The following is a 24,382-nucleotide window of genomic DNA, read 5'->3' as shown; positions in this document are numbered from 1 at the left end:
CCCTAACTCTCAACCACAACCCTAACCCTAACTTCATGTCCACATCCTGGTTCAGTCCTTACTCTCAACCCTAACCCTAGCTTCATGTCCACATCCTGGTTCAGCCCTAACACTGAACCCTAACCCTAACTTCATGACCACATCCTGGTTCAGCCCAAACTCTCAACCACAACCCTAACTTCATGTCCACATCCTGGTTCAGACCTAACTCTGAACCCTAACTTCATGACCACATCCTGGTTCAGCCCTAACTCTCAACCACAACCCTAACCCTAGATTCATGACCACATCCTGGTTCAACCCTAACTCTCAACCACAACCCTGACCCTAGCTTCATGTCCACATCCTGGTTCAGCCCTAACTCTGAACCCTAACCCTAACCCTAGCTTCATGCCCACATCCTGGTTTAGCAATAACTCTCAACCCTAACCCTAACTTCATGACCGCATCCTGGTTTAGCAATAACTCTCAACCCTAACCCTAACTTCATGTCCACATCCTGGTTCAGCCCTAACTCTGAACCCTAACTTCATGTCCACATCCTGGTTCAGCCCTAACTCTGAACCCTAACCCTAACTTCATGACCACATCCTGGTTCAGCCCTAACTCTCAACCACAACCCTAACCCTAGATTCATGACCACATCCTGGTTCAACCCTAACTCTCAACCACAACCCTGACCCTAACTTCATGTCCACATCCTGGTTCAGCCCTAACTCTGAACCCTAACCCTAACCCTAGCTTCATGCCCACATCCTGGTTTAGCAATAACTCTCAACCCTAACCCTAGCTTCATGTCCACATCCTGGTTCAGTCCTTACTCTCAATCCTAACCCTAACTTCATGTCCACATCCTGGTTCAGCCCTAACTCTGAACCCTAGCTTCATGCCCACATCCTGGTTTAACAATAACTCTCAACCCTAACCCTAGCTTCATGTCCACATCCTGGTTCAGCCCTAACTCTGAACCCTAACCCTAACTTCATGTCCACATCCTGGTTCAGCCCTAACTCTCAACCACAACCCTAGCTTCATGTCCACATCCTGGTTCAGCCCTAACTCTCAACCACAACCCTAACTTCATGTCCACATCCTGGTTCAGCCCTAACTCTCAACCACAACCCTAACCCTAGCTTCATGTCTACATCCTGGTTCAGCCCTAACTCTTAACCACAACCCTAACCCTAGCTTCATGTAGGGTTTTTGGATGAATGCCAAAAATAAGGTCTGGTTAACACAGGTTAAGATCTTATATGTTTTGTTCTACACGATAATCTTAATCAGCTAACATCACTTTTGTGAATTATGAAGCGTTCATGTAATGAAATAAAAGACACCCAAAGGCTTCATAATTCATAAAGATCACGTTAACTGGCTGATACCTCATAGAACAACTATCTCATGTGTTACTTCCCCCAGTTTCTGTGGGTTTGTTGTGTGTGTATTTCAGGAAATGGCATCCTGGAATCCTAAAGCAACTGATTGGTCGGCCCCATCGCTGGCTAGACCTCTGACCCCTCCCTCTCATTAGGGGAAACAGCTCCAATTACCAACTCCTTCTCCAGCTTGGTTTCCTTTGTCAGAAGAGAGCTTCTGTTTATGTCCTGTGTTGATTTTTGTGGCGGTCAGTGAAACGTTTGTGGATATTATTTTGTAGCCACTCCTTCTGAGGTATGTGTATGCCAATTGGACGTAGTGAACCATTTCAATAACCAAAAACACTATGTATAAGTAATTATTCTGTTTCACTTGTTCCTGGAGGGGAAGGGGAACGCACCTTGGGAGTGTTTAGGCAAGAGGACTGAAGGAATACATAACCCATAGTATTTAATCTGTCTATGCACACTAGGTAAGACCTGGGTGGACCACCCCCTGTATTTTGGTTAGCATGCCAGATGGTGCTAAAGGTTAGGGAACTAGTGGTAAGATAGGAGAGGGGTCTCTAACTTATACTTTCTTTGCTTTGGTTCCATCCAGATCATTTTCCCCACCTTACTGTGTTAAGGAATAATACATTCCTTGTAAATTGTATTTTTCTCGTCCTGTCATCCTTCCCTGCACCTACGATCACATACTTTTTCACTCCACGAGGAGTTGAGATGTAGCAGGATGTTCCTCCAGGAGGCGTACGTAACACATGTAAGTAAGAAAGCTAAATCAAGCTACTTTTTAAGCTCTGACTCCCGTGAACTTTCTACATATTTGGAAAAGCGTAGAAATGACTTTTCTTCCTTGCCTAAGCAAGTTCTGTCTGACTGGCATCATAACCAAGAAGAATAGGATAAGTGACGCTTTTAATAATTTTATTTCAGTAGGCTTTTTATTTGAGAAACAATGCTTTAAATTATTTAGGTAAAGCTCCACCTTATCTCAGCTCACTGGTCACCATAACACCCACCCGTAGTACACGCTGCAGCAGGTATATCTCACTGGTCACTCCCAAAGCCAACACCTCCTTTGGCCACCTTTCCTTCCAGTTCTCTGCTGCCAATGACTGGAACGAATTGCAACAATTGCTAAAGTTTGAGACTTATATCTCCCTCACTAACTTTAAGCATCAGCTATCTGAGCAGCTGTACACAGCCCATCTGTAAATAGCCCATCCATTCTACCTACCTCATCCCCATATTGTTTTCATTTAGTTTTTTTTCTCTTTTGCACAGCAGTATTTCTTGCACTTCATCTGCACATCTATCACTCCAGTTTTCAATTGCTAAATTGTAATTACTTTGCTACTATGGCCTATTTATTGCCTTACCACAACACGCCATTTACACACACTGTATATAGACTTTCTCTTGTGTTATTGACTGTACGTTTGTTTATGTGTAACTCTGTGTCGTACTGCTTTGCTTTATCTTGTCGCGGTTGTAAATGAGAACTTGTTCTCAACTGGCCTACCTGGTTACATAAATTGACCCTGGTCAATCAACTGCTCTTCTCTCTGCCAGCTTCAACATCTTCCGTCAAGATATAACTGCCAAAGGGGGAGGAGTTGCAGTCTACTGCAGAGATGGCCTGCAAAGTAATGTCATACTTTCTAGGTCCATACCCAAACAGTTCAAACTACAAATTTTGAAAATGACTCTCTCCAGAAATAAGTCTCTCACTGTTGCCGCCTGCTACCGACCCCCCTCAGCTCCCAGCTGTGCCCTGGACACCATTTGTGAATTGATTGCCCCCCATCTAGCTTCAGAGTTTGTTCTGTTAGGTGACCTAAACTGGGATATGCGGCACCCCGGCAGTCCTACAATCTAAGCTAGATGCCCTCAATCTCACACAAATCATCAAGGAACACGCCAGGTACAACCCTAACTCTGTAAGCAAGGGCACCCTCATAGACGTCATCCTGACCAACTGGCACTCCAAATACACCTCCGCTGTCTTCAACCAGGATCTCATCGATAACTGCCTCATTCCCTGTATCTGCTACGGAGCCGCAGTCAAACGACCACCCCTCATCACTGTCAAACGCTCCCTAAAACACTTCTGTGAGCAGGCCTTTCTAATCGACCTGGCCCGAGTATCCTGGAAGGACATTGACCTCATCCCGTCAGTTGAGGATGCCTGGTCATTCTTTAAAAGTAACTTCCTCACCATTTTAAATAAGCATGCTCCGTTCAAAAAATGCAGAACTAAGAACAGATACAGCCCTTGGTTCACTCCAGACCTGACTGCCCTCGACCAGCACAAAAACATCCTGTGGCGGACTGCAATAGCATCGAATAGTCCCCGCGATATGCAACTGTTCAGGGAAGTCAGGAAGCAATACACGCAGTCAGTCAGGAAAGCTAAGGTCAGCTTCTTCAGGCAGAAGTTTGCATCCTGTAGCTCCAACTCCAAAAAGTTCTGGGACACTGTGAAGTCCATGGAGAACAAGAGCACCTCCTCCCAGCTGCCCACTGCACTGAGGCTAGGTAACACGGTCACCACCGATAAATCCATGATTATCGAAAACTTCAACAAGCATTTCTCAACGGCTGGCCATGCCTTCCACCTGGCTACCCCTACCTCGGCCAACTGCCCCCCCCCCCCCCGCAGCTCCTCGCCCAAGCAACTCCAGGTTCTCCTTTACCCAAATCCAGATAGCAGATGTTCTGAAAGAGCTGCAAAACCTGGACCCGTATAAATCAGCTGGGGTTGACAATCTGGACCCTCTATTTCTGAAACTATCCGCCGCCATTGTCGCAACCCCTATTACCAGCCTGTTCAATCTCTCTTTCATATCATCTGAGATCCCCAAGGTTTGGAAAGCTGCCGCAGTCATCCCCCTCTTCAAAGGGGGGAGACACCCTGGACCCAAACTGTTACAGACCTATATTCATTCTGCCCTGCCTATCTAAGGTCTTTGAAAGCCAAGTCAACAAACAGGTCACTGACCATCTCGAATCCCACCGTACCTTCTCCGCTGTGCAATCTGGTTTCTGAGCCGGTCACGGGTGCACCTCAGCCACACTCAAGGTACTAAACGATATCATAACCGCCATCGATAAAAGACAGTACTGTGCAGCCGTCTTCATCGACCTTGCCAAGGCTTTCGACTCTGTCAATCACCATATTCTTATTGGCAGACTCAGTAGCCTCGGTTTTTCGGATGACTGCCTTGCCTGGTTCACCAATTACTTTGCAGACAGAGGTCAGTGTGTCAAATCGGAGGGCATGCTGTCCGGTCCTCTGGCAGTCTCTATGGGGGTGCCACAGGGTTCAATTCTCGGGCCGACTCTTTTCTCTGTATATATCAATGATGTTGCTCTTGCTGCGGGCGATTCCCTGATCCACCTCTACGCAGACGACACCATTCTATATACTTTCGGCCCGTCATTGGACACTGTGCTATCTAACCTCCAAACGAGCTTCAATGCCATAAAACACTCCTTCCGTTGCCTCCAACTGCTCTTAAACGCTAGTAAAACCAAATGCATTCTTTTCAACCGATCGCTCCCTGCACCCGCATTCCCGACTAGCATCACCACCCTGGATGGTTCCGACCTTGAATATGTGGACATCTATAAGTACCTAGGTGTCTGGCTAGACTGCAAACTCTCCTTCCAGACTCATATCAAACATCTCCAATCGAAAATAAAATCAAGAGTCGGCTTTCTATTCCGCAACAAAGCCTCCTTCACTCACGCTGTCAAGCTTACCCTAGTAAAACTGACTATCCTACCGATCCTCGACTTCGGCGATGTCATCTACAAAATTGCTTCCAACACTCTACTCAGCAAACTGGATGCAGTTTATCACAGTGCCATCCGTTTTGTCACTAAAGAACCTTATACCACCCACCACTGCGACTTGTATGCTTTAGTCGGCTGGCCCTCGCTACATATTCGTCGCCAGACCCACTGGCTCCAGGTCATCTACAAGGCCATGCTAGGTAAAGCTCCGCCTTATCTCAGTTCACTGGTCACGATGGCAACACCCATCCGTAGCACGCGCTCCAGCAGGTGTATCTCACTGATCATCCCTAAAGCCAACACCTCATTCGGCCACCTTTCGTTCCAGTACTCTGCTGCCTGTGACTGGAACGAATTGCAAAAATCGCTGAAGTTGGAGACTTTTATCTCCCTCACCAACTTCAAACATCAGCTATCTGAGCAGCTAACCGATCGCTGCAGCTGTACATAGTCTATTTGTAAATAGCCCACCCATTTTCACCTACCTCATCCCCACAGTTTTTATGCACACCAATATCTCTACCTGTACATGATCATCTGATCATTTATCACTCCAGTGTTAATCGGCAAAATTGTAATTATTCGCCTACCTCCTCATGCCCTTTGCACACATTGTATATAGACTCCCCCTTTTTTTCCTACTGTGTTATTGACTTGTTAATTGTTTACTCAATGTGTAACTCTGTGTTGTCTGTTCACACTGCTATGCTTTATCTTGGCCAGGTCGCAGTTGCAAATGAGAACTTGTTCTCAGCTAGCCTACCTGGTTAAATAAAGGTGAAATAAATCAAATCAAATCAGCGGAAATTTCAAGGGCGTCACGTACAGTTTTTGATAAAACTCAAACTTTCATTTAAAACACACATTCAAGGTACTGAATTCAAGCTACACTCGTTGTCAATCTATCCACCAAGTCAGATTTGTAAAATGCTTTTCGGCGAAAGCATGAGAAGCTATTTGATAGCATGCACCCCCAAATTACTGGAACGTCACCTAAAATGACAGATTTTGCGGTAGCCGGCGCTACCCAAAACGCAGAAATAAAATATAAAACATTCATTACCTTTGACGAGCTTCTTTCTTGGCACTCCTAGATGTCCCATAAATATCACTATTGGGTCTTTTTCTCGATTAAATCGGTCCATATATATAGCCTAGATATCGATCTATGAAGACTGTGTAATCAAGGAATAAACTGAGTTTTATAACGCAACGTCATTTTTTTAATAAAAAAAAGTTGATGATAAACTTTCACAAAACACTTCGAAATAATTTTGTAATGCAACTTTAGGTATTAGTAAACGTTAATAATCTATCAAAATGATCACGGGGCGATGTATATTCAATAGCTCCACGTCCTGATATCATGTCCAAATATTTCTCAACCAAAACATCCTGTCGGAGACCGGAAGGAATGGGCTTTCTCTTGTTCGTTTGACCAACAAACAAAGCCTAGGCAAATGACAAGACTATTGACATTGTGTGGAAGCTGTAGAAATTGCAAATCTCAGCTTGATGTAATTTGGTTTACCATCAACAATACCGGCAACTGGCGCATTGATATATTTTCCAGTTTTCAGTGATCAGATTTTCCTGCGCTTTTCGATGAAACGCACGTTCTGTTATAGTCACAGCCGTGATTTAACCAGTTTTAGAAACGTCAGAGTGTTTTCTATCCACACATACTAATCATATGCATATACTATATTCCTGGCATGAGTAGCAGGACACTGAAATGTTGTGCGATTTTTAACAAAAAGCTGCGAAAATGCGCATGATCCATAACCGGTTCGTCAACTTCTAGTGATTATTTGTTATCATTTCAACAATTTACGATCTGTGATGTGCTTGATGCCTTGCTTAAGATTAAAGTTTTTTTTAAATACACTGGGGCTGATTAAACTTGATGAATTTTTGCATCCTACTCTGTTCATTGCATTCCATGTGTATATTCATTGTCTCTCTGTTTCTGTAGCTTTACAGAACATTACCCATGTACAGTTGAAGTCCGAAGTTTACATACACCTCAGCCAAATACATTTAAACTCAGTTTTTCACAATTCCTGACATTTAATCCTAGTAAATATTCCATGCCTTAGGTTAGTTAGGATCACTACTATTATTGACATTTCACATTCTTAAAATAAAGTGGAGAGTGATTTATTTCAGCTTTTATTTCTTTCATCACATTCCCAGTGGGTCAGAAGTTTACATACACTCAATTAGTATTTGGTAGCATTTCCTTTAAATAGTTTAACTTGGGTCAAACTTTTCGGTTAGCCTTCAACAAGCTTCCCACAATATGTTGGGTGAATTTTGGCCCATTTGTCACGGTCGTCGTCGCCGGCCTATTAGCTGCCACTGATTGTCTTTCCTACCCCTCCTTGTATGTTTATTGTTAGCACCTGTTCGTGAATCATTAGTTGGGCTTTATTAGACAGCCGGTCCGCCTGTTTCTTTGTGCGGGATTAATCATTGTGACCTTCGTGTAGGTAGTAGAGGAACGTGTTTGTTCCTGGTTGTGTATTTTCTGCTGTACTGTTTTCGTTCCCTGTGTTTGGGTTATTTGATTTTGAGCACCCAGTGTTGCGTGGGTGCATTAAAAGAGCACAGTATTGCACTCTCTGTTTCCTGCGTCTAACTCCACACCCACGATACCCGGAGCGTTACACCATTCCTCCTGACAGAGTTGGTTTAACTGAGTCAGGTTTGTGTGCGTGAGCAAGGAGGCCTACATTTTCTATAGGATTGAGGTCAGGGCTTTGTGATGGCCACTCCAATACCTTGACTTTGTTGGCCTTAAGGGTAGAGGAAGCTTTTTGAACACTAAGAAAGCTTTGTTGTAGAGCATTTAACACAAACCCCATGGAGGGGCCACCTGAGTATAAGACTATCATCTGCATATAAATGGATGAGAGAGCTTCCTACTGCCTGAGCTATGTTGTTGATGTAAATTGAGAATAGTGTGGGGCCTAGGATTGAGTCTTTGGGTACTCCCTTGGTGGCAGGCAGTGGCTGAGACAGAATTTCTGACTTTATACACTGCACTCTTTGAGAGAGGTAGTTAGCAAACTAGGCCAAAGACCCCTCAGACACCAATACTCCTTAGCCGGCCCACAAGAATGGAATGGTCTACCGTATCAAAAGCTTTGGCCAAGTCAAAAATATCAGCACAACATTGCTTAGAATCAAGAGCAATGGGGACATCATTGAAGACCTTTTAATGTTGCAGTGACACATCCATAACCTGAGCGAAAACCAGATTGTGTATCAGAGAGATTACTATAGACGTCAAGAAAGCCAGTCGGTTGATTATTGACACGTTTTTCCAACACTTTTGATAAACAGGGCAAAATAGAAATAGGCCTATAACAGTTAGGATCGGCTTGATCTCCCCTTTAAATAAAGTATGAACCGCGATTGCCTTCCAAGCAATATGAACCTCCCCAGAAAGGAGAGAGAGGCTTGGTGACGATAAGGGCAGAAACCTTTCAAAAAAGGTTGCTGCCAGATTTGATATGCATACATTCATCCTACTCTATTCATTGCATTCCATCTGTACATTCATTCTCTGTTTCTGTACCTTTACAAAACCAAACCCATGTTAATCTTCTCCTGTGTGTGTGTGTGTGTGTGTGTGTGTGTGTGTGTGTGTGTGTGTGTGTGTGTGTGTGTGTGTGTGTGTGTGTGTGTGTGTGTGTGTGTGTGTGTGTGTGTGTGTGTGTGTGTGTGTGTGTGTGTGTGTGAACTCTTGGGCTGCTTTATTCCCCTCAAAATGGGGGCAGTGTCAGTGAGTCACAAACCAGTAAAATACACTACATGACCAAAAGTACGTGGGAACCTGCTCGTCGAACATCTCATTCCAAAATCATGCTCATTAATATGAAGCCCCCCCCACCCCCTTTGCTACTATAACAGCCTCCACTCTTCTAGGAAGGCTGTCTACTAGATGTTGGAACATTGCTGCGGGGACTTGCTTCCATTCAGCAACAAGATCTTTAGGGAGGTCCGGCACTGATGTTGGGCGATTAGGCCTGGCTCGCAGTCGGCGTTACAAATTATCCCAAAGGTCTTCGTTGGGTTTGAAGTCAGAACTCTGTGCAGGGAATTCAAGTTCTTCCAAACCAATCTCGACAAACCATTTCTGTATGGACCTTGGTTTGTGCACAGGGTTATTGTCATGCTGAAACAGGAAAGGGCCTTCCACTAAGTTGAAAGCACAAAATTGTCTAGAATGTCATTGTATGCTGTAGAGTTAAAATTTCCTTTCACTGGAACTAAGGGGCCTAGCCTGAACCATGGGAAAACAGCCCCAGACCATTATTCCTCATCCACCAAACTTTACAGTGGGCACTATGCATTGAGTCAGGTAGCGTTCTCCTGGCATCTTCCAAACTCAGATTAGACCTTCGGACAGCCAGATGGTGAAGCGTGATTCATCACTCCAGAGAATGCATTTCGACTGCTCCAGAGTCCAATGGCTGCGAGCTTTATACCACTCCAGGCTTCGCTTTGCATTGTGCATGGCGATCTAAGGCTTGTGTGCGGCTCCTCGGCCCTGGAAACTCATTTCATGAAGCTCCCGACGAACAGTTCTTGTGCTGACGTTGCTTACAGAGGCAATTTGGAACACGGCAGTGAGTGTTGCAACCAAGGACGGACAAATTTTACGCGCTACGCGCTTCACCACTCTGCGGTCCCATTCTGTGAGCTTGTGTGACCTATCTCTTCGCGGCTGAGCCGTTGTTGCTCTTAGACGTTTCCACTTCACAACAGCACTTACAGTTGACCGGGGCAGCTCTAGTAGGGCATACATTTGACAAACTAACTTGTTGGAAAGGTGACATCCTATGATGGTGCCACGTTGCAAGTCACTGAGCTCTTCAATGAGGCCATTCTACTGCAAATGTTTGTCTATGGAGATTGCATGGCGGTGTGCTTTAAAAAAATATATAACATGTTTTTTATATATAAATACACACTTGTCAGCAATGGGTGTGGCTGAAATAGCCAAATCCACTCATTTGAAGGGGTGTTCATATACTTTTGAATATGTAGTATATGTAGAGCTGTCACTCTTTCACTGATGATTATATCTGGTTCTATATCCAAGGTTTGGAAGGCGGCCTTTCCTCAATTGGCCTAGACCAGGCTACGTGTACTTAAAAAAAAATGACTTGACAGATACAACGCCGTGTGTGTTGACTGATGGTGTTAAATCAGGTTTCCCGGATATTACGAAAGGTGTCCCGCAGGGGTGCATTTTTAACCTGTACTTTTTACTGTTTACATTAACAATATTGAGATGTCAGTAAAAATAATTACCTTCACTTGTATGCCAATGATACTCTTGTGTATACTTTTTCCCCCACGGTTAACCAGGCTCTATCTGAACTAGTCTGCCTTTATTGTATTACAGAAAAATGTTATTGACCTGAAATTAGTATTGAATGCAGGTAAAACTAAATAAGATGTTCTCAAGCACATGAAAATAACTCTAATTTAAGCATACAGTATGTACTTTGGACGGTACCCATATTGATTGTGTCTGTGCTTGCAAATATCTGGATAGATGAAAAGCTGTCTATTAAAAAGCATATTGATGAGTTTGTTAAGAAGCGGAGAATAAAAATGTTGTTATTCTATAGCAATAGGTCCTGCCTCTCTCTAAATAGTAGAAAGCAGATGATTCAGTCGACGTTCGTATCGGTCCTAGACTATGGCCACATCTATATGAACGTAGCTGCCACTTCATTAAAGCCACTAGATGCAGTTTATCCGAGCGCAAAGCGCTTTATTACGGGTGACAATTTTAGTACTCATCTCTGCATTCTCTAGCAGAAAGTTGGTTGGCCCTCTATGATGTCAAATATGTTGATACATTGATATGTTTTTCATTCATAAAGCCCTTTTACAAAAAGTCCCATTGTACGTGACATTACTCAACTTTAGACACACGAGTTACCACACCTGAGCTCAAGGATGGCTAACTCTGGAAATTGCTTTTGGTCTCTAATGAGTTAGATAAATCAGCTTTGAGTTTATTCCACAGATAAGGTGCAAAGAATATTCAAAATGTTCTTAAATGTGATGTTTTGCTGCCTCTAGGCCAAAGGTCCTCAATCAACGCTGATTGAGGACCTTTTTACTGATTGCTGTGTTATTATGACTGTTTTTCTGTCTACTTACTTTTTGTATTTTATGTAATTCGGGGATATTCTGTAAAATAGGCCTTGGTCGCAGTATGACTCCCTGATAAAATAAAGATTTAATAAAAAAATACATAACATATGTGCAGGGTTAAGAGGTAAGTGAGGTGGATATGTACATATAATTAACAGCACAGAATACAAGCAGTTGCAGCAGCATATGTGATGAGTTAGTGGGAAAAGGGTCAATGCAGATAGTCCGGGTCGCTATCTGGTTAACCATTTAGCAGTCTCATGGATTGGGGTTAGAAGTTTCGTGGTGTTTTTCGTTGTGGAGCTTGATTTCCTTAAATGGAATAGAGACATCCATTTTACACGAGCCTGCTAGCCGGAGACTGAGGGAGGGTGCCTCTGTCTTTTATGCCTTTGTCCGCACTCAGCACAACTGCCTCAAGCGTTCCTACCTCCATGGTAACGGCATCTGGGTGCATGAACTCTAGTGGACACACGTGACTATCGCTAGGTGCCAGTCAGGGATTTTTGATCAAATTGATCCTGCCCGTTGCCTCATTGGGCGTTTAAAAAAACTGAAAACAACCAAACTGCACAAATGTCCAGTACACTAAAACTGATTTCTGGTTCCTTCGTATTGAAAGATTGCCAGGTTATGGCATTTCTAAACAGCGGACTTTAATGTCAATCCCTGATATTGCACCGAGTTATCAACTGGAGAGCAGCTTTCACTGGTGAGCCAAGATACTTATTTTGCTAATTATTTTAAGTAGCTGCCTCTAGTCCTGCTTTTACTGTAATGCATGATAGTTGAAAATGTAAATGGACTTATAATACTTATTGTGTTGTTATGTGTTAATAACATGTATACTACGTTTACCCAGCAGGCTAGGCGGATGGTTAAATAACGCCTTGCATGGCTAAACATGGAGTTTTCTAGCTGAAGTATATGTTCATTAAATGTAGTTCAACCTACGCTCCGGTTTGTCATTATATAAGGAACAAGCATAACACTTATAGCCTAGCCTATACACTGTATTGTATGTGGGTGGATTGCATTCAACTAGTTTACTATAATTCCATAATGTATTTGATGCATTGCTTATTCCACATCACATTAAAACCAGGTGTTAACGTGTACGCTGAGAGTCGGGAAGCAAGTTCAGGGAGTGTATTTAAGAAATAAATGAACGTAGAACAAAACAAGAAACACGAGTAGAGTACAAACGTGAAACATTAACGCATGGGAAAGTAACGAAAGGGAGTGACAGATATAAGGGAGGTAATAAAGTCCAGATGAGTCTTTAAACGGAACCCAAACCGGCTGCGCGCGTGCGCCATCGTGTATAAATGTATTTTGTCCCCCCACACCAAACGCGAGCACGACACGCAGGTAAAATATAAAAACCCACTTTGAACCAATTACATTAATTTGAGGACAGGTCGAAAAGCATTATTGGCAACTTTCAGAAATGAGGTGTATTACAGGCTGACTACACAGCTCGCTGTCGTGTGCACGAGCACTGCAAAATAAATGTATTATTATTATTATTGAATTATTTGCTCGCCTCACGCCAACGAGCGTCTGCTTGCCATGGGCTAAAATAGAAGTCAGCTGTATTTGACACAGATCGCTCTGCAAGTCCTGCCTCTCCAATCTCCCCATTGGTTTATAGAAGCAGGCACCCACATGCCATCTCCTCATTGGTTATACCCACATGGGTGACTGAAAGACCAATGAGGTCAGTGGTGGTAATGCACCTAATTTCTGAAAGTTGCCAATCGCAATATAAAGTCAAGAGAAGAAAAGGCCTGGAAGGAAGAGAGATGATTAGAAATGATTCGGTTGACCGTTTTATGGATTAATTGTTGGAGTAGAGGACCTTGTGCATTTCAGATCAAATAACAACTCAATGTTTTTATCCCAGGACAAATTAGCTAGCAACAGCAAGCTAGCTAAATAGGACAAATTAGCTAGCAACAGCAAGCTAGCTAAATGGGACAAATTAGCTAGCAAGGGCAAACTAGCTAGCTAAATTGCCATAAGTTTAATGCTTTTCGACCTGTCCCCACATTAATGTAATTGGTTCAGTTTGAGTAGCCTGGTGACCTAGAGCGTCGGAGAGGGAGCATACGTGACACCAGGGACTTTTGATGTATATGCCATTTAGCAGACGCTTTTATCCAAAGCGACTTACAGTCATGTGTGCATACATTCTACGTATGGGTGGTCCCGGGAATCGAACCCACTACCCTGGCGTTACAAGCGCCATGCTCTACCAACTGAGCTACAGAAGCCTGCTGTAACTTCATCATTTTAGTTTACTGTATGGCCAATGCTGTTGCTGTTAGTCCAATGTAATCTCTATCCAGGTTAGCTCAAGGTCTAGTCTACTCCTGTCCTGAGCCAAGCTGTAGGTAATTTACTCATAGTTAATTACCTGATGTCATGTCATTGTTGGTGTTCTGCACACTCTGAACTTGGCAGAAATGTAGACCCAAGATAAACAAGTGGAGTTGGTAGCATGACATCTAATTTCATAGTGCATGTCCAGGCAGCTATAGAAGATTAAAACAAACCAGGATGTTCTTTCAGAGGACTCCCCCTTTTCAAACTGCTGTTTGACATTCGATCAGGACTGAATCAACTCGGCTGGCTTTTTAGAAAATCCATAACAGGTTGCATTGGAGTTTCCAATGCCAGCCTGTGATATGAAGAGCAGCTCAATCCTCAGTCTTCCACAGATTTACTGAAGGCATTTAACTGAATTGGGGCTCCATACGGTTCATATTCCTTTAGCTGGAGGGTATACTTTTCTCTTTAATGTATTGATATTTGGTTACTCACTGGATATGGATGTAATGTGCATTAATGTATCAAGGTTATGTAAATCGGCAACTGCTGAAATAGATCTTCAGGTGGTTTGATATTCTACAGACGTGAATGGATAATCTATCTGGCACCACTATGACGTGTCAGGGAAGAAGAGTCCTGCTCGCATGGATAAGTCTGAGCCTGTTTGTGAGTTTCCATACAGTCAAAGGTAAGTTTGTAAACTCAGCAACAACAAAAAAACGTCCCTTTTTCAGGACCCTGTCTTTCAAAGATCATTCGTAAAAATCCAAATAACTTCACAGATCTTCATTGTAAAGGGTTTAAACACTGTTTCCCATGCTTGTTCAATGAACCATAAAACATTTATGAACATGCACCTGTGGAACGGTCGTTACTACACTAACAGCTTAGACGGTAGGCAATTAAGGTCACAGTTATGAAAACTTAGGACACTAAAGAGGCCTTTCTACTGACTCTGAAAAACACCAAAAGAAAGATGTCCAGGGTCCCTGCTCATCTGTGTGAATGTGCCTTAGGCATGCTGCAAGGAAGCAAGAGGACTGCAGATGTGGCCAGGGCAATAAATTGCAATGTACGTACTGTGAGACGCTTAAGACAGCGCTACAGGGAGACGGGACGGACAGCTGATCGTCCACGCAGTGGCAGACCACGTGTAACACCTGCATAGAATCAGTACATCCGAACATCACACCTGCGGGACAGATACAGGATGGCAACCACAACTGCCCGAGTTACACCAGGAATGCACAATCCCTCCCATCAGTGCTCAGACTGTCCGCAATAGGCTGAGAGAGGCTGGACTGAGGGCTTGTAGGCCTGTTGTAAGGCAGGTCCTCCCCAGACATCACCAGCAACAACGTCGCCTATGGGCACAAACCCACCGTCGCTGGAGCAGACAGGATTGGCAAAAAGTGCTCTTCACTGACGAGTTGCAATTTTGTCTCACCAGAGGTGATGGTTGGATTCACTTTTATCGTCGAAGGAATGAGCATTACACCGAGGCCTGTACTCTGGAGCGGGATCGATTTGGAGGTGGAGGGTCCGTCATGGTCTGGGGTGGTGTGTCACAGCATCATGGACTGAGCTTGTCATTGTAGGCAATCTCAACGCTGTGTGTTTTCCGGTGAAGACATCCTCCTCCCTCATGTGGTTCCTTTCCTGCAGGCTCATCCTGACATGACCCTCCAGCATGACAATGCCACCAGCCATACTGCTCGTTCTGTGTGTTATTTCCTGCAAGACAGGAATGCCAGTGTTCTGCCATGGCCAGCGAAGAGCCCAGATCTCTGCCATGGCCACCCCACCCCCCCAGAAATGTCTGGGAACTTGCAGGTGCCTTGGTGGAAGAGTGGGGTAATATCTCACAGCAAGAACTGGCAAATGTGGTGCAGTCCATGAGGAGGAGATGCACTGCAGTACTTAATGCAGCTGGTGGCCACACCAGATAGTGACTGTTACTTTTGATTTTGACCCTCCCTTTGTTCAGGGACACATTTTTTTATTTCTGTTAGTCACATGTCTGTGGAACTTGTTCAATTTATGTTTCAGTTGTTGAATCTTGTTATGTTCATACAAATATTTACACATGTTAAGTTTGCTGAAAATATACGCAGTTGACAGTGGGAGGAAGTTTATTTTTTTGCTGAGTTTGTCCTGTTTAATTCACTATTTAGCAACTATGAAATAAATCGATTAGCTGTAAACAAGAATCTATATATACTTTTTATAGTTTGGTATGGTTGTAAATCGCTCCTTTCCCAATGAATGCGTCCTTTGACAGACTACTACAATGCCTTTTCTATAACTTAAATATTTTCCAGGTGACAGAGAGAGCCTCTTCCAGCTTCATACTAGTTATGGTCAGCTGGAGGGCAGACTGGTCAGAGTGAGAGAGAGCCAGAGGAAGGTGGCTGCCTACCTGGGGATCCCCTTCGCTGAGCCCCCTGTCGGGCCCCTGAGGTTCCAGGCCCCCCGGCCTCCCCGGGTGTGGCAGGGACTAAGAGATGCCAAGGCTTATCCCCCTCTGTATGAGTTTAAGCAGTAATGTCTCAGAGAGACAGGCAGAGAGACAAACAGCCTATACTGTTTTATGAGGAACTCTGAATCATGCTTATTCTGATGAACATTAACATTCTGCCATATTTTCATTCTTAGTATAAGAAAATATCACCTTTCTTGTCCTATTAACACACAGGTGTCTGCAGAACATGAACCACACTAGACAAATGGTGGACCTGTACGGAGGTCGGTTCCCTGTCCTAACCACCTCAGAGGACTGCCTTTACCTGAACATCTACACACCAATCAAACCTGGGGACCCAAGGAAACTACCAGTGAGGAGAGACATGAGAATGTACTCATATGCTTGTCTACTCTGAGTTAGATGTCTTTTGTTTGGTGGTCTAGTCTAAAAAAAAGTGTTTGTAGGTGATGATTTGGATCCATGGTGGAGGCTTTCTCATGGGAGGGGCTTCACTCTATGATGGCTCCTCATTGGCTGCCTTCGGGGACGTTGTGGTGGTCATCCTTCAATACCGTCTGGGTATCCCAGGGTTCCTCAGGTACACTTTTATTGGTACTGATTTTGGTCAATATGATCTATGCACAAATTCAGGTCAGTAACATCTTCTACTGTTTGTTGTCTACTGAACACAACCCTGGCATATCGGATCTAATGTCTGTGTGACTGTCCAGCACAGGGGATGGCCAGTACCCCGGGAACGTGGGTATTCTGGACCAGGTGTGTGCCCTGCGCTGGGTGCAGGAGACCATCAGCAGTTTTGGGGGAGACCCAGGATCTGTCACCATTTTCGGAGAGTCTGCTGGGGGTGTTGCCATCTTTTTGCATGTGTGTATTGTAGATCTAGGGAAACAGATACTTGCTGATACAGAAAGATGGCTGTCTGTATGTAGGTGGCTGTCTGTATGTAGGCTTACTTTGGGCACTGATCCATGGTTCTGTCTGTCCAGATGATGTCCCCTCTGTCATCAGGACTGTTCCACAAGGCCATCAGTCAGAGTGGAGTACCCCTCATTTCTCTGTTCATCCAGGATGATCCCAAACCTGCTGCACAGGTGATCTGCTGTTTCACTGTGCTGATCGTAACAGCAAGTCTTAAGGATCCCATACATTGGTTCATATGCAATAAAATCTTCAGTGGTCTTATAACTGTCGTTATTATTCTGGTACAATGTAACGTGTTGTAATTACCATCATTCAAATGCTCTGGTTTCAATCTCTCCTTCCGCCAGCTGGTGGCACAGAGAGCAGGATGTCCCAGTGATGACTCTGCAGAGCTCATGACCTGCCTCGGTACCCTCAGCCCACAAGACATAGAGGCGGCTACACCTGCATTGGTAGGTTTGTTCTGAGCCTCACACTCACCCTACAGTATGTGGGGTGTATGTATCTGAATGCCAGGCTGTTTCTGCTTTAGCTAACATACAGTATACCGCTGTTGAATGCAACAACATCGCTGTTGTTTGACTTCCATTCTGGCTGGGGCCCATCCTCTCTCTCCACAGGGGGATATGGTTCTGTCTGTGCACAGGGATGGGACAGTCATCCCTACCAACCTGGAGGAAGTCCTGCAGACCAAGAGCTTCCTGGGTTTCCCCAGGATCATAGGGGTCAACAACCATGAGTATGGATGGATGCTCCCACATGTATGTATGTCCTTGCATGAAGATATGAAAACTGTCTGTCATATATTTTACAGGTAAATACACTTTTATCATTTTTTGTTGTTGTAAGATTTTGTGTGTTCCACCAGTTTTTCCTTTTTCCTGGATGGGATCTTGGAATGACCCGTGAAAACATGATGATGATCCTGGCGTTTATGCTTCAGGAACTGGTTAGTGAAGTATGGTGGCAGCCAGGGTTGGGTAGGTTACTTTCTAAATGTAATTTTTTTAGTTACTAAGTTCCTGTCCAAAACTAATCAGTAACGTAACTTTTGGATTGCACAAACTCAGTAATGTAATTGGATTACTTTCAGTTGCTTTCTGATTACTTTCTCCTTAAGAAGCATTAGAAGAAGACTAGAAGGATCCATCAAATGCATTTGGTGTGTCATAGTGGTCTCTGACTTGTGGTCAGACTTGCTCGGGTGGAACAAACTTAAACGTGTGCCGTTATGCAAAATCTGAACAACGTTTATCTGATAATATGCAGGCTAAAGACTGGGATTTGTCGATTTAAGACGAAAACAAGTTTTGCAGCTGCTTGAAAATGGAAAATAGAGGGCACCAGTAATAAGAAGACTTGCTTTGGCCAAGAAACACAAGCAATGGACATTAGACTGGTGGAAATCTGTTCTTTGGTCTGATGAGTCCAAATGTGATTTTTTTTATTCCAACTGCCGTGTCTTTGTGAGGCGCAGAGTAGGTGAACGGATGATCTCCACATGTGTGGTTCCCACCGTGAAGCATGGAGGAGGATGTGTGATGGTGTGGGGGTGCTTTGCTGGTGACATTGTCTGTGATTTATTTAGAATTCAAGGTACACTTAACCAGCATGGCTACCACAGTATTCTGCAGCGATACACCATCCCATCTGGTTTGTGCTTAGTGGGACTATCATTTTGTTTTTCAATAGGAATATGACCCAAAACACACCACCAGGCTGTGTAAGGGCTATTTGACCAGGAAAGAGAGTGATGGAGTGCTGCATCAGATGACCTGGCCTCCACAATCACCCGACCTCAACCCAATTGAGATGGTTTGGGATGAGTTGGACCGCGGAGTGAAGGAAAAACAGCCAACAAGTGCTCAGCATATGTGGGAACTCCTTCAAGACTGTTGGAAAAGCATTCCTCATTAAGCTGGTTGAGAAAATGCCAAAGGTGTGCAAAGCTGTCATCAAGGCAAAGGGGTGGCTACACTTTGAAGAAAATAAAATATATTTTGATTTGTTTAACACTTTGTTGGTTACTACATGATTCCACATGTGTTATTCCATAGTTTTGATGTCCACTATTATCCTACAATGTAGAAAATAGTAGAAATAAACACCCTTGAATGAGTAGATGGGTCCAAACTTTTGACTGGTACTGTGTATACACTATATTTATACATACATACATACATACATACATACATACATACATACATACATACATACATACATACATACATACATACATACATACATACATACATACATACATACATACATACATACATACATACATACATACATACATACATACATACATACATACATACATAGTGCCTTGCGAAAGTATTCGGCCCCCTTGAACTTTGCGACCTTTTGCCACAGTTCAGGCTTCAAACATAAAGATATAAAACTGTATTTTTTTGTGAGGAATCAACAACAAGTGGGACACAATCATGAAGTGGAACGACATTTATTGGATATTTCAAACTTTTTTAACAAATCAAAAACTGAAAAATTGGGCGTGCAAAATTATTCAGCCCCCTTAAGTTAATACTTTGTAGCGCCACCTTTTGCTGCGATTACAGCTGTAAGTCGCTTGGGGTATGTCTATCAATTTTGCACATCGGGAGACTGACATTTTTTCCCATTCCTCCTTGCAAAACAGCTCGAGCTCAGTGAGGTTGGATGGAGAGCATTTGTGAACAGCAGTTTTCAGTTCTTTCCACAGATTCTCGATTGGATTCAGGTCTGGACTTTGACTTGGCCATTCTAACACCTGGATATGTTTATTTTTGAACCATTCCATTGTAGATTTTGCTTTATGTTTTGGATCATTGTCTTGTTGGAAGACAAATCTCCGTCCCAGTCTCAGGTCTTTTGCAGACTCCATCAGGTTTTCTTCCAGAATGGTCCTGTATTTGGCTCCATTCATCTTCCCATCAATTTTAACCATCTTCCCTGTCCCTGCTGAAGAAAAGCAGGCCCAAACCATGATGCTACCACCACCATGTTTGACAGTGGGAATGGTGTGTTCAGGGTGATGTGCTGTGTTGCTTTTACGCCAAACATAATGTTTTGCATTGTTGCCAAAAAGTTCAATTTTGGTTTCATCTGACCAGAGCACCTTCTTCCACATGTTTGGTGTGGCTCCCAGGTGGCTTGTGGCAAACTTTAAACGACAATTTTTATGGATATCTTTAAGAAATGGCTTTCTTCTTGCCACTCTTCCATAAAGGCCAGATTTGTGCAATATACGACTGATTGTTGTCCTATGGACAGAGTCTCACACCTCAGCTGTAGATCTCTGCAGTTCATCCAGAGTGATCATGGGCCACTTGGCTGCATCTCTGATCTGTCTACTCCTTGTATGAGCTGAAAGTTTAGAGGGACGGCCAGGTCTTGGTAGATTTGCAGTGGTCTGATACTCCTTCCATTTCAATATTATCGCTTGCACAGTGCTCCTTGGGATGTTTAAAGCTTGGGAAATCTTTTTGTATCCAAATCCTGCTTTAAACTTATTCACAACAGTATCTCGGACCTGCCTGGTGTGTTCCTTGTTCTTCATGAAGCTCTCTGCGCTTTTAACGGACCTCTGAGACTATCACAGTGCAGATGCATTTATATGGAGACTTGATTACACACAGGTGGATTGTATTTATCATCATTAGTCATTTAGGTCAACATTGGATCATTCAGAGATCCTCACTGAACTTATGGAGAGAGTTTGCTGCACTGAAAGTAAAGGGGCTGAATAATTTTGCACGCCCAATTTTTCCGTTTTTGATTTGTTAAAAAAGTTTGAAATATCCAATAAATGTCGTTCCAGTTCATGATTGTGTCCCACTTGTTGTTGATTCTTCACAAAAAAATACAGTTTTATATCTTTGTTTGAAGCCTGAAATGTGGCAAACGGTCACAAAGTTCAAGGTTCGCAAGGCACTGTACATGGTATATTATATTGAAAATCCACTTTTAACACTTAATACCGTTTTTTTTTGTAATCGGTTTCTCCCCAACCCTGGTGGCAGCTTTATAATAATGCATCTAGCAGTCTGGTCCATGAGCTGTATTTTAAACCCTGTATCTCCCTGGTAGCGTATGCCAGACTCTGCCCTGGGGATCATCGTAGGGGAGTACTTTGGTGACATGAAGGACCCCGTGGGGATCAGAGATGCCTTCTTGGAGCTTATGGGAGATCTACTGATTGTGGTCCCTGGGATCCAGGGAGCCAGAAGGTGTAGAGGTGAAGAATACACTGGGAACTATACCAATCTGATGCCTGATTTTTCTTTATAAACCTCCTGGAAGACATTATTTAATAATTATTATGAATAAATTATTTTAAGACAGTTTAATATCTAAATGATTGAGACATTTCGTAGGTGATAGACATGTTGTGTTGGTATTCACAGTTGTGTGTAATGTATATGTCTGTCTATACAAGATGCTGGTTGCTTGATCTACTACTATGAGTTCCAGCAGCGCCCCTCCATGTTCAAGTCCAGCAGGCCAGGCTTTGTGAAAGCAGACCACTTTGATGAGGTTGGCTTTGTGTTTGGCGCCCCCTTTTGGACAGATGACATAGTGATGTTAGGTACAATTTTATTTATTTTTATTCTGGAGAAATTGCAGGCTAAATGTACTTGAAAACCTTGTTTTTATATCAAATTCTGGAGAAACTGTCCATAACAATAACTTGTTACTCATGTTAACATAATCAGATGTTAATACTGTTACGTGACAAAATACTTAGGGAGATTATATTTTGGACAAACTCATTCTGTTGAGCCTGTACTCTATCTCTGCAGCTTTTCTTGGAAATGACAGAAACTAAAAAAGTTTTCCACTCATAGATAACACGACAGATGAGGAACGACAGCTTAGCAGGACCATGATGAAATACTGGACTAACTTTGCCAGAACAGGGTGAGAGATCCCTTTCGTCTCTCTCTCTCTCTCTCTCTCTCTCTCTCTCTCTCTCTCTCTCTCTGTCTCTGTCTCTGTCTCTGTCTCTGTCTGTCTCTGTGTGCATTCAGTTGGAGAAGCTTCAGCACAGATATGACATGTAACAAGAACCAGATTTCTGTCATGATGTAGTCAAGTTCATACCGCCAGAAGTTCTGAGTTGATTTCTAAATAAGATACAGGAGATAGTTCATACTAGACAAAGAACAGTTTGACTCCCTACTGTATGCAACAAAAATATTTGCTACTATATGCCAAGTATGCTTTTCATATCTACTTAGTGGTTACTCCAATATAGTACATTATAGTAGATCAACCACCAATTGCATTGGGTCATAGTAGTACTATACATACAGTGCATTCGCAAAGTTTTCAGACCCCTTGACTTTTTCCACATTTTGTTAACGTTACAGCCTTATTCTAAAATGTATTACATATTTTTTTCCCCAGAGATGACCGATCGGGTCAAGTCCGGCCTCTGGCTCGGCCACTCAAGATCATTCAGAGACTTGTCCCAAAGCGACTCCTGCATTGTCTGGCTGTGTGCTTCGGGTTTTTGTCCTGTTGCAAGGTGAACCTTCACCCCAGTCTGAGGTCCTGAGTGCTCTGGAGCAGGTTTTCATCAAGGATCACTCAGCATTTTGCTCCATTTGTCTTTCCCTCGATCCTGACTAGTCTCCCAGTTCCTGCCCCTGAAGAACATCCCCACAGCATGATGCTGCCACCAACATGCTTCACCGTAAGGATGGTGCCAGGTTTCCTCCAAACATGATGCTTGACATTCAGACCAAATAGTTCAAACTTGGTTTCATCAGACCAAAGAATATTTTTTTCTCATGGTCTGAATCCTTTTATGTGCCTTTTGGGCAAACTCCAAGCGGGCTGTCATGTGCCTTTTACTGAGGAATGGCTTCTGTCTGGCCACTACCATAAAAGACTCACAGGTAGTGCTGCAGAGATGGTTGGCCTTCTGGAAGGTTCTCCCATTTCCACAGAGGAACTCTGGTGTTCTGTCAGAGTGACCATCGGGTTCTTGGTCACCTCTCCGACCAAGGCCCTTCTCCCCAGATTGCTCAGTTTGGCCGGGCAGCCAGCTCTAGGAAGAGTCTTGGTGGTTCCAAACTTCCATTTAAGAATGCTGGAGGCCACTGTGTTCTTGGGGACCTTCAATGCTGCAGACTTTTTGGTACCTTTCCTTAGATCTGTGGCTTAACACAGTCCTGTCTCAGAGCTCTGCGGACAATTCCTTCGACCTCATGGCTTGGTTTTTGCTCTGACATGCACTGTCAATTGTGGTACCTTTTTATATAGACAGGTGTGTGCCTTTCCAAATCATGTCCAATCAATTGAATTTACCACAGGTGGACTCCAAGTTGTAGAAACATTTCGAGGCTGATCAATGGACACAGGATCATAGCAAAGGGTCTGAATGCTTATGTAAATAAGGTATTTCTGTTTATTTTTAATACATTTGCAAACATTTCTACTTCTGTTTTCGCTTTGCCATTATGGGGTATTGTGTGTAGATTGAGGTTTTGTTTTCTTAAATGTATTTAGAATAAGGCTGTAATTTAACAATTGTGGAAAAAGTCAAGTGGTCTGAATACTTTCTGAATGCATTGTATGTAAAATGAAGTAGTCATAAGTGCAGCCGCTCATATGATGCCAATGGGTGTGTCCCTATCTCTCCCTCTGTTCCTGTAGTAACCCTAACGGAGAGAATATGTTTGATTGGCCAACATTCACCACAGAAGAAGAGTGTCTACTGATCCAGGTCAACCTCGGGCTGGGCAGTGTCTCAGAGAAGAAGAGAGCCCAGTTCTGGACAGAAGACTTCCCCAAAGGACTGCAGACTGCTGGACACAAAGATGCACATAATGACCTGTAGAGCTGAATTTTCACTGTGTCAAATGCTGTTCTAGGAGTGGCCATGTTGTTTCCCTCCACTCCAGTGATGTCAGTCTGCTATTAGGTTACAGTATATGAGGCCTTTCCCTTATTTTGTATCATATTTTGGCCATTTTAATATTCCAGATTTTCTGTAGTGGTTTGCTCTTCTATTTTATATATTAATTGTTTTTGATATTGTGTAGCCTATTTTTTTTATCTTGCTGTGTTCATATGCCCAATTAAAGCCATACAATCCATAAAGTGTGACTGATTTGATGATTGTCCTTCTGCTTAGTAATAAAACATTTAGACACTTATCTGATATGCTAAATAAATGTCTAGAGCACTGTGTGCAGTGTGCCAATCATTAGTCCAAACAGTTGCAAAACGTTCTAAAACGAGTTTCTATTGGACAAATTTAGGAATGTCATTC

The 24,382-nt window shown here is 43.2% G+C and overlaps 1 protein-coding gene across 4 annotated transcripts; it reads left to right on the top strand.

Moving 5' to 3' along the window:
- The first annotated feature begins 1,186 nt into the window (after positions 1-1,186).
- LOC124035671 (fatty acyl-CoA hydrolase precursor, medium chain-like) lies at positions 1,187-24,298 on the top strand. 4 transcript variants are annotated; one of them, XM_046349242.1, is made up of 14 exons: positions 11,764-12,072; positions 14,277-14,382; positions 16,016-16,220; positions 16,390-16,528; positions 16,623-16,756; positions 16,890-17,043; positions 17,166-17,270; positions 17,448-17,552; positions 17,721-17,861; positions 17,969-18,049; positions 21,190-21,337; positions 21,539-21,688; positions 21,948-22,020; positions 23,764-24,298. In XM_046349242.1, exons 2-14 carry the CDS (start codon positions 14,283-14,285, stop codon positions 23,945-23,947), a joined length of 1,719 nt encoding a protein of 572 aa, XP_046205198.1. In that variant the 5' UTR covers positions 11,764-12,072; positions 14,277-14,282; the 3' UTR covers positions 23,948-24,298. The 4 variants fall into 4 exon arrangements, with proteins under 4 accessions (XP_046205201.1, XP_046205198.1, XP_046205200.1 ...); XM_046349245.1 differs by lacking the exons at positions 11,764-12,072; positions 14,277-14,382 and adding exons at positions 1,187-1,849; positions 1,978-2,139 and having other exon boundaries at positions 16,016-16,528; XM_046349243.1 differs by lacking the exon at positions 11,764-12,072 and having other exon boundaries at positions 13,349-14,382.
- Positions 24,299-24,382: the final 84 nt, after the last annotated feature.

The sequence above is a fragment of the Oncorhynchus gorbuscha genome, linkage group LG05 (assembly GCF_021184085.1).
Source record: "Oncorhynchus gorbuscha isolate QuinsamMale2020 ecotype Even-year linkage group LG05, OgorEven_v1.0, whole genome shotgun sequence".
Lineage (NCBI taxonomy): Eukaryota > Metazoa > Chordata > Actinopteri > Salmoniformes > Salmonidae > Oncorhynchus > Oncorhynchus gorbuscha.
Note: the sequence above shows the minus strand (reverse complement) of the source record. Positions and strands in the feature narration are given on the sequence as shown.

Excerpts from the sequence above, each read along its gene's own strand:
- LOC124035671 (XM_046349242.1), top strand. The coding sequence starts at position 14,283 with ATGGATAATCTATCTGGCACCACTATGACGTGTCAGGGAAGAAGAGTC. Across the intron at positions 16,529-16,622 it reads GGGACCCAAGGAAACTACCA|GTGATGATTTGGATCCATGG; the intron begins GTGAGGAGAGAC and ends AAGTGTTTGTAG. Across the intron at positions 21,689-21,947 it reads AGATGACATAGTGATGTTAG|ATAACACGACAGATGAGGAA; the intron begins GTACAATTTTAT and ends TTCCACTCATAG.